This window comes from Tenrec ecaudatus, chromosome 6, assembly GCF_050624435.1.
Source record: "Tenrec ecaudatus isolate mTenEca1 chromosome 6, mTenEca1.hap1, whole genome shotgun sequence".
Classification (NCBI taxonomy): Eukaryota; Metazoa; Chordata; class Mammalia; order Afrosoricida; family Tenrecidae; genus Tenrec; species Tenrec ecaudatus.
Genome location: NC_134535.1, coordinates 73,992,873 through 74,002,229, shown reverse-complemented (window position 1 = coordinate 74,002,229; position 9,357 = coordinate 73,992,873). Strand labels below are relative to the sequence as shown.

Below are 9,357 nucleotides of genomic sequence, written 5' to 3'. Positions count from 1 at the left end.
TTAGACTCAAACCTCTAACCTACGCGAGGCAAAGCGCAGGGATCTTTTAATATGGCCTTGCCCTCCCCTCGGGGGCGGAATTAAAAAAGTCTGCCAATCCGCAAGCGGCACGCTGGCACTGGCCCCGCCTCACCTCCTCCCTCCGCCACTCAGGAGGCAACCGTGGCACCGCCCACTGCGTTCCCGCCCACCTGGGGGTCGACGTAGAGTTGGACCCGGAAGCGGCTTCGGGTCACGCGGCTTCGCGGAGGCGGTGGGTGAGTCATGCGCGCGCGCGGAGGGGAGTCTTGGAGGAGGGGCGGGAAAGGAAGGCAGGCGGAGGGGATGATGCAATGTTTGGCAACCGGTGTCCGTGCGCGCACGCGCGGGGACAACCAGGGTGGTGGGAGGTGCGGGGGGCCGGGGGCGGAGAGGGGAGGGAGGGAGGGAGAGGAGAGGAGAGAGGGCGGGGCGCCGGCTCCGGGCACCCAACGGCCCCAACGGCTGTCCACCGTGGCTGCCCTTACACTGCTGTAGACCCTTCCCTGCCGCTCGTCTTTCTCAAGAGCGGTCGCCGCCCCCGTTTGATGTCTTGCTTCGGGAGAAGCATCTTTCTTGCTTCTCTGCCAACACATTAGGCTTTTTGAACCAGCCTCCTTTGAAAGTCTCCATCCACTTACTAGGGTTGTCTTTTGGAAGGTCCCCCGACTCTCCCCGAAGAAAGGGGCCCTTATACTGAATCCTTTTGGTCGTCATCTTCAGCTTCTCTCAGGAGACCACCCTTGACTATCTTTGTAAAGTTTCTGTTGAGCCCTCAACATGCCAGAATTCCTATTTTCTGCCCTGTGGAAACGATTCCCAATGGTTTCCCTACTTATCTACCCCACCACCACCCGCCCCTCCCCGCACGCCACGGCTCTCGTGTTCTTCACAGGACTGAGATCCGCCCTTTTCAGTGCCGGGCAAGTCCTATGACCCCCGCCCCCCTCCACCCCTCTGCTGTGAGGAGCGAGTGAGACACAGCCCCTGCTTCCAAAGTGTCCGGGGTTGTGACCTGCAGTAGAGTTTTGGGACATGTGGGTGCACTTGAGCGCATGACTGTCCTGACCTGGGATGTCAGGGACCTCAGCTGCCCTTCATTTGTCCAGGGATCCTGACCCTTAACTGGCCACTGAATCTTTCCGCGTATGACTGTTCTTGTTTGTAAATTAAAGACAATGAGTTGTGAAGATAAAACGAGAGTACTGTGGACTTGGGGGCAGCTTGAACAAAAAGCACCGTACAAAATGCAAGGTATTTTTCTTGTGCCATTAAGTGGAAAACAGAGGCCATGTGGTGGCTTGTTAGATTTCCAGTCATCCCCTCATGGGGGCAGCTAGTTTGTCTAATTAGAAACTGTCACAAGGCCGGCTGTGACTGGATGCCAGGGCGAGGTGGTGGTTGCAATGACAGGTTCTTGGCCAGACTGCTCCATCTCTCCATTTCCCCTCCTGTAAATGGGGGTCGGCATGGGTTGGACCAGATGGTTTCTCCTGGCCTGGTTGTCAGTTGACAGACAGAGGTCATGTGACTTCACAGGCTGAGGTCGTGTTGTGACATGTTGACCTGGGGAGGTGGGTCAAGTCCCAGCACCCTGCCCGCGAAGCCTGTGGGGCGGGGCAGGGCAAGTTGCGACTTTCATGCTTGGGGGCTGGCCCCTCCCGGACCTGGCATTCCAGGCTCCCTGCACACGGTCTCTGGAAGGGGCCCCTCCCCGGCGCGGGCGGGGATTGGCCCACCGGCGGCCTGTGCAGAGACGCAGATCCTTCCGCGGAGCACGGGGGAGGGGGGGCCGCGTGGGGTGTTTGTTCTCTTGGGGATTAATGGGGGGTTGTGGGGGAGGGGTGGGCGCGCTCCCGCATGCGCACTGCGGCCCCTCCTGTTGGCTCGTCGCTGTCCACTGGGCTGGGGCCCGGCCCCGCCCCTCTCCCGTCCGGGCGGCGGCGACGGCGGCGGTGGCGGCGGTGGCGGCGGCGACGGCGGCGGCAGCAGCTTGCGCGGTGCCTTCTGGGAACGGAATCCCCAGGGCTGTCCCTGGCCCCCATGGCGCATGCGCAGGAGGTCGCTCGGTGATCCGCGGCAGCGGCGGCGGCGCTTCCTGCTAGGACCGGCCAGGGCCAAACCGGAGGCTCGGGCTCCGCCGACCCTCCTCCCACTCCCTCCCACTCACCCTCTGGGCCGCGACTGCGCAGGGCGGGGCCGGCCGAACCATGGGCCGCGGTGAGTGCGGGGCCCGGCCCCCCCTGCCCCTCCCCCTACTCTCCCTTCAGTCCCTACCTTCTGCCCCTCCGCGTCCTTTCGGCCCCTTTCCGCGGCCTCATCCCCACTCCCCCGCCCTCACCTGCTGCTGCCGACCCTCCTCTCAGAGCCTGACTTCTGCCTTCTTCACCTCCCTCCCCTCAGTGTTTCGCCCACCCACCGCCCCGTCCTCTCCCCAAGTTCCTTCCTACTTCGTGCGCCTTCCCCTCCTCCTCAAGCTAAGGGAAGCAGGCTGGGGTGACAGGGCGCCTTGTTATGAGAGGGAAAGTTTGGAAGCCTCGAGTGTAGTGTGGGAGCGACGGCGAGCTTGGGGGGCTACTTGCACACTTAAGGGGCGTCCCCACATAGCAGAGGAAAGTCACTCGGAGCTAATTTGGAGCCAGTGGGGACAGGAGATTCGGAGTCCCCTTACCTTCGGTGTTGGGGCAAAGCAGGAGCTTCTCAGGATTCTGGGAGAGAAGACAGGGCTGTAACTCCGAAGTCTCCAAAGAAGACCCAAATGATCTAGATCAGTGGTTGTCTAATGGAGCAGGCACCGGGGGAGTACTGCAGGTACCACCTGGGGGGACAGCCCTGCAAGTGCTGGGTGACCTGCTTGGCAATCTGGACTTTTTATATGATCTTGGGGGTGGGAACAGATGCATGGGGGAACTTCTAGTGCCCTGGCATCATGGGAATTTGTCCACACTCCTGGTGGTTCAGGTCTCCTGGCCCTGGTGGGACAAAGGAACCTTGCTGTTTGTTCATGGATGTAAGGGTAGGGCTCTGACTGCTGCTTCCCGCGAGTGGGGGCTCTGGCCCACAGGGCCCTAGGGACTGGGCTTGGAAAGGATGGCTGTGGGCTCCGCTCACTCGGCCAGCAGATTCACTTCGCTCACATCCATAAGGATTGATGGTTCCCTTGAGAAAGCTCTGGATTGTGGTGCCCTCCTGAGGTGGTGGGCAACTTCCTGACAGCCTCTTCTCTCTTGTATTGTAGGTGTGGGCTAAGCAGGCGGCCCTGGCTTTAGACTGGCCCCCACAATGTTTGCAGAGATGTTCAGGTAGCCATGGCGGTGTGGAAGAGAGCTCCCCTTTAGACTTTCTCCCAGCTCTGAGGCTTCCTCTAGCCACTCTGGCACTCCCCTCCCCCCAGCTTTCTTGGGTCTCCCCACAACCTTTGCCTTCTCGGAGTACTCCCTCAGGTACCCAGGCCGGCCCAGTCCTGCTGGTGCCCACACACGGATGTCTGTGTTATCAGGCGCGTGGGAGCTGATTACACACAATGAATGGGGGCAATGAGAGCAGTGGAGCAGACAGAGCTGGGGGCCCTGTGGCCACGTCTGTCCCTATTGGCTGGCAGCGCTGTGTTCGAGAGGGTGCTGTGCTCTATATCAGGTATGAGTTTTCCCCTTCCCTAAGTGCTGTCTGCCCAGGCTACTGCTGCCCTCTGGTCATGGCCCTCTTGTTCTTCTTTGCCTTCTTGCCCTCCATCACCATCTCCATCCCTGGGAACCAGGCTGCCCCCTCTTGGCCCTGCCTCTTCTTGCACCCCTTACCCTCTGCCCTGCCACTCAAGGGCTCCCAAGGAAGTCTTGACTGTGGTACAAACTGCTCTGTAGGAACGGTTCCGGATCTGGTGCCTACTAACTCTAATCCCCTGACCTTGTGCCCTCTCAGCCCAAGTGGCACCGAGCTGTCTTCCTTGGAGCAAACCCGGAGCTACCTCCTCAGTGATGGGACCTGCAAGTGCGGTCTGGAGTGTCCACTCAATGTCCCTAAGGTCAGTGTGGCGGGGTGGTGGTGCCAGAGGCTATGGGGCTAAGCCAAAGAACTCCTGCCAGTCACTAACCATGGCAGCCCTTCTCAGGGTCTCTGTCCTTGCCCTCTGCCTTATAGGTTTTCAACTTTGACCCTTTGGCCCCGGTGACCCTGGGTGGGGCTGGGGTGGGGCCAGCATCAGAGGAGGACATGACCAAGCTGTGCAACCACCGGCGGAAAGCCGTTGCTATGGCAACCCTGTACCGAAGCATGGAGACCACCTGCTCACACTCTTCTCCCGGTGAGCCCTCTGCACTTATTGGGAAGACTGAGGAAAAACCCTAAGGGCTTAGAAGAAGGAAGGTGGGAGGAGCTTGGAGAGGGATCCTGCAGTGGAGTGGAGCAGGGCCATCAGGGCAGGGCCAGGCTTGGGGAGAGGAGCCAGCAGGGAGGGTGAGAATTTAGGGGCCCTGGGACTGAAAGCAAAAGGGAGTTCTGGAAAGGGGTGCCTCAGACTGATCCTTTGCTTCTCATTGATTACAGGAGGAGAAAGCCCCCAAATCTTCCACACTGTGTCCCCAGGGCCCCCCTCTATCCGCCCTTCTTGTCGAGTTCCTCCTGCAGCCCCACTTAATGGTGGTCCCGGCTCCCTTCCCTCTGAACCTCCCTCTGTCCCCCAGGCCTTCCCTGCCCTCGCAGGCCCCTCGGGGCTCTTCCCACCACCAAGGCTTCCTGACCCTGTGCCCTCGGGGAGCAGCAGCCCCTGTTTCCTTCCCAGGGGCAATGCCCCCTCTCCAGCCCCACCTCCTCCACCTGCTATCAGCCTCAATGCCCCCTCATACAACTGGGGGGCTACTCTCTTATCCAGCCTGGTGACCCCAGACCTGGGCTCTCCTCCAGCCCCCCATGCCTCCTCCTCACCCCCTTCTGACCATCCTTTCCACTGTAGTGATGCCTTAACTCCTCCTCCCCTGCCCTCCAGCAATAATCTCCCTGCCCCCTCTGGTCCTGCCACTCAGCCACCAGTGTCTTCAGCCACTATGCACCTGCCCTTGGTCCTGGGGCCCCTGGGAGGGGCCCCCACGGTGGAAGGGCCCAGGGCATCTCCCTTCCTCGCTAGCAACCTACTCTCTGCGGCAGCCAAGGCACAGCACCCCCCACTACCCCCTCCCAGCACTTTACAGGGCCGCCGGCCCCGTGCCCAGGCGCCCTCAGCTGCCCACTCCTCATCACCCCATCCTCCGCAGCGTCGGCCCCGCCGACCCCCAACTGTACTGCGATTACTGGAGGGTGGAGGCCCTCAGACACCCAGAAGGAGTCGCCCTCGGGCCCCTTCTCTTGCCCCCCAACCCTTTCCTTACGCAGAGCCATCCCAACCAATCCTCCCCTCTGTGCTGTCCCTGCTGGGACTATCCACCCCTGGCCCTTCCCATTCTGATGGAAGCTTTAACCTTTTGGGGTCAGATGCACACCTTCCTCCTCCCCCAACCCTCTCCTCAGGGAGCCCTCCTCAGCCCAGGCACCCCATCCAGCCCTCCCTGCCTGGGACCACCAGTGGCAGCCTCAGCAGTGTGCCAGGTACTTGAGGGTCATGGAAGCCTTCCTCACCGTGGGTGGGAGAGGCGGCAAGGTGTTTAGGGCGAGTTGAGAGTTCTTGGTTGGGTTTGCTGGGCTGGGGGCAGGGAGGTGGGTTCTTGGGGTCCTGGGGAAAAGGGCTTCCCTTGAGCTGAATCTGTGCCTTCCTTTACAGGTGCCCCTGCCCCACCAGCTGCCTCCAAAGCCCCTGTGGTCCCCAGCCCTGTGCTTCAAAGCCCATCAGAGGGGTTTGGGATGGGGGTGGGCCCAGCCTGCCCTCTACCTTCCCTGGCCGGAGGGGAAGCCTTCCCCTTCCCCAGCCCTGAGCAGGGCCTGGCACTGAGTGGAGCTGGCTTCCCAGGGATGCTGGGGGCCCTGCCTCTCCCTCTGAGTCTAGGGCAGCCCCCACCTTCTCCTTTGCTCAGCCACAGTTTATTTGGCATGCTGGCTGGGGGAGGGGGGCAGCCTCCCCCAGAGCCCCTGCTACCCCCACCTGGAGGACCTGGCCCTCCCTTAGCCCCTGGCGAGCCTGAAGGACCTTCACTTTTGGTGGCTTCCTTGCTTCCACCACCCTCCTCAGAGCTCCTTCCTCCTCCTTCCGCCCCTCCTAGCAACCTCCTTGCCTCTTTCCTGCCTCTCTTGGCCCTGGGCCCCACAGCTGGGGATGGGGAGGGGTCTGTAGAGGGAGCCGGGGGTCCAAGTGGGGAGCCATTTTCAGGTTTGGGAGACCTGCCCCCCCTCCTCTTCCCCCCACTTTCAGCCCCCCCCACCCTCATAGCTTTAAATTCTGCGCTGCTGGCTGCCAGCCTGGATCCCCCCTCGGGGACACCCCCCCAGGTGAGGACAGGGTGAGTGGGACACAAGGGGAAGTAGAATCAGAGAAGGGAGCTGGGGATAAAGGGGTTTGGTTTCCTGCCAGAGCTCTTCCTCAGGGCTTTGGGGGGGGGGGTCCTTCTTGGCTGGGGTAGGATGGCAGCAGGAACTCAGGTCTGTGTTGAATAAGCATGGCCTACCTCCTGGGAGACTTCAGTGAAATTGTGGATGAACGACAATCTCAGTTATGTTACACACATAGGGGCAACAACAGTTCTCTCTCCTTAGCCCTGTGTACTGAGTGCCCCCCAACCTGGACCACCTACCTCCAGTGTCACCACGGCAACTACTGACCCGGGGGCCTCCTCTCTGGGCAAGGCCCCCTCCAACTCAGGGAGACCCTCCCAACTCCTTAGCCCTCTGCTGAGTGCCAGCCTGCTGGGTGAGTCTGAGGGAAGACACTGGGTGTGGAAGCTAGGAAGGGAGGGTGCAGTGCCGCTCTGCGGAGAGCCTGGGTGGAGTGGGGCAGCAGTCTCTGCCACTAGCTCAGGCTGCAGAGAGCCCTGACTTGCACTTCCACAGGTGACCTGTCTTCACTGACCAGCAGCCCTGGGACCCTCTCCAGCCTGTTGCAGCCTCCTGGCCCTCTTCTCTCTGGCCAGCTGGGGTTGCAGCTCCTCCCTGGAGGGGGAGCTCCCCCACCCCTCTCAGAGGCATCTAGTCCCCTAGCCTGCCTGCTACAGAGTCTCCAGGTGAGGAGTGGATGCGCTCTCCCCTGCCCCCTCCTTTTGAGTTAAAGTAGTGGAGGGTCTGAGACTAGGATTTTCTTTTTTGCCTCCAGCTCCCTCCTGAGCAGTCCGAAGCTCCCCGTTTGCCCTCTGAGAGCCCCACCTCAGCCCTTGAACCGGAGCCTGCCCGGCCTCCCCTCAGTGCCTTAGCCCCACCCCATGGCTCTCCTGACCCCCCAGTCCCTGAGCTGCTCACTGGGAGGGGGTCAGGAAAGCGGGGCCGGCGGGGAGGAGGGGGACTTAGGGGCATTAATGGTGAAGCCAGGCCAGGCCGGGGCCGAAAGCCTGGCAGCCGGAGGGAACCTGGCCGACTGGCCCTTAAGTGGGGGGCACGTGGTGGCTTCAATGGACAAATGGAACGGTCCCCAAGAAGAACCCACCACTGGCAACATAATGGGGAGCTGGCTGAAGAGGGTGCTGAGCCCAAGGACCCACCCCCTCCCGGGCCCTATTCTGAGGAGCTTAAGGTGAGTAGAGAGTGATAGGGGCACAGGCAGGAGGAAAGCAGCGGTGGGGGTGGGGGGCATGGTGCCTTTTCTAACTTGTCCCACACATTTAGTCCATCTTTTCCCAGGTGCCTCCTGGGGTGATCAGAAAGTCTCGTCGAGGCCGGAGGAGAAAATACAAGTGAGTGCTGGGTCTCTTCTGCAATCCTGTCTTTTGCCTGATGTGTATGTGTACAGAATATTCAAAGTGACCTTCCAACAGGGCAGAATCTTAATTCATTATAAACTAGGATGATATTGTGCCTTTACTAAGCCAGATGTAGAAAAATGTCCCTCCCCGACTCTGAAACCTGCTAGGGCCAGTGGTCCTGATTACCTCTGCCCCTCATTGCAGCCCCACTCGAAACAGCAATAGCTCTCGCCAGGATGTTACCTTGGAACCCAGCCCCATGACTCGTGTAAGTGTTGCCAGTGCGAGTGAGCGGCACTGGCCCAGCACGGGAGGGTGGGTATGTGCGGATGGAGGCAGCGGGGGGGGGGGGGGGGGGAGAGGTTTGGAAAGAGCTAGAGGGGAGAGGAGAGGTATGAAGGCTTTCCCTTGACTTCCTTCAACTTTGCCTGTCCAGGCGGCTGTCCCTCTGCCTCCACGTGCCCGCCCTGGCCGTCCTGCCAAAAACAAGAGGAGGAAACTGGCCCCGTAGCAACCATACCTGGAGCTGGATCTGACCCTGACTGGGGAGAGCTGAGTGCTGAGCCTTGGGAGTCCCTGCCGGCCACCTGCACCTGTGGACAGTGGGTGGGGGCACTCCTCCTCACTCGGAGCACAAATGCGACCCCTTCCCCTACAATCCCATCCTGAGCCACTGAAAGGGGTAGGGAATCTCCCCCCTTCCCCCCCAAAGCCATGTCACTGAAAAGGCCTGGGGGGGTGGTGGTATATGGCCGTCTCCCCACCAGGCGCTAAGGGGAACTCCCCCTTCCCCAGGTCTTTTATTTGTTTAAGTTATTTTTGCACAAATGACTCTTATATTTAATTGGACTTCATTGCCTCCCTTCTTAAAGCCAGCAGGCTCAGTTTACAAACCTGTGAGCTACTGTTGGCTGCTGCCCTCCTTCCCAGTGAAAGGTACAAAGCAATAAGCATCATGCGTCCTCCCTCCCCTTCCAACACCCCTCTGTCTCTGGCTCAGGTTGCTCAAAGCACAGATCCCCTCTTAACCTGTCCCCAAGTTTTGGAAACACATAGCCTCATTTCAAGGTGTAGCCAGGTCCCGTCCCCACCCCCACCCCCACTTTCCTCTGGGATTTAAAAAGGGGGTCAGAGGGCAAAGAGGGGCCCCTGCGCCTCTCCTCCCATACACACTACACTGCCCCCTTTCCCCCATCCTGAACGCTCAGAGACATTGTGATGATGCGACCGAGGATTATGCAACGTGGTCCAACCGGAGCAGCCAGCATGACCAGCTGTCCAGGGGCTGCCTCCTGCCTTTCCTTTTGTAAAGACAAGACCCTTGGGAGTTTTAATTCTGTTTTGTACTTGCCCTGTGGGGCCTCCACTGCTTTTCTATGGGAGACACTCTTAATTTAACAGATGAGAATATTTTGAAATTCTGGCTCTGTCTCTGTACTCATTTTTTGTTTTTTTGTTGAGAACAGGTTGCATTTCAAATCTTCTCTTGTGGGAGAGCGGTTTAGCTCACCTATTATGTTTGTGAGCA

At 60.0% G+C, this 9,357-nt stretch overlaps 1 protein-coding gene across 4 annotated transcripts; it reads left to right on the top strand.

The window, feature by feature from the left end:
* Positions 1-1,968: 1,968 nt before the first annotated feature.
* Positions 1,969-9,250, top strand: MBD6 (methyl-CpG binding domain protein 6). Of its 4 annotated transcripts, none has more exons than XM_075551390.1 (13): positions 1,969-2,238; positions 3,257-3,320; positions 3,518-3,654; positions 3,937-4,039; positions 4,156-4,318; positions 4,561-5,595; positions 5,768-6,429; positions 6,694-6,847; positions 6,988-7,157; positions 7,247-7,660; positions 7,753-7,820; positions 8,034-8,097; positions 8,266-9,250. In XM_075551390.1, exons 3-13 carry the CDS (start codon positions 3,542-3,544, stop codon positions 8,338-8,340), a joined length of 3,021 nt encoding a protein of 1,006 aa, XP_075407505.1. In that variant the 5' UTR covers positions 1,969-2,238; positions 3,257-3,320; positions 3,518-3,541; the 3' UTR covers positions 8,341-9,250. The 4 variants fall into 4 exon arrangements, with proteins under 4 accessions (XP_075407505.1, XP_075407507.1, XP_075407508.1 ...); XM_075551393.1 differs by having other exon boundaries at positions 1,970-2,238; positions 7,768-7,820; XM_075551391.1 differs by lacking the exon at positions 1,969-2,238 and adding an exon at positions 2,274-2,829.
* The last annotated feature ends 107 nt before the right edge of the window (positions 9,251-9,357 follow it).

Excerpts from the sequence above, each read along its gene's own strand:
- MBD6 (XM_075551392.1), top strand. The coding sequence starts at position 3,542 with ATGAATGGGGGCAATGAGAGCAGTGGAGCAGACAGAGCTGGGGGCCCT. Across the intron at positions 4,319-4,560 it reads CTGCTCACACTCTTCTCCCG|GAGGAGAAAGCCCCCAAATC; the intron begins GTGAGCCCTCTG and ends CATTGATTACAG. Across the intron at positions 7,821-8,033 it reads GGCCGGAGGAGAAAATACAA|CCCCACTCGAAACAGCAATA; the intron begins GTGAGTGCTGGG and ends CCCTCATTGCAG.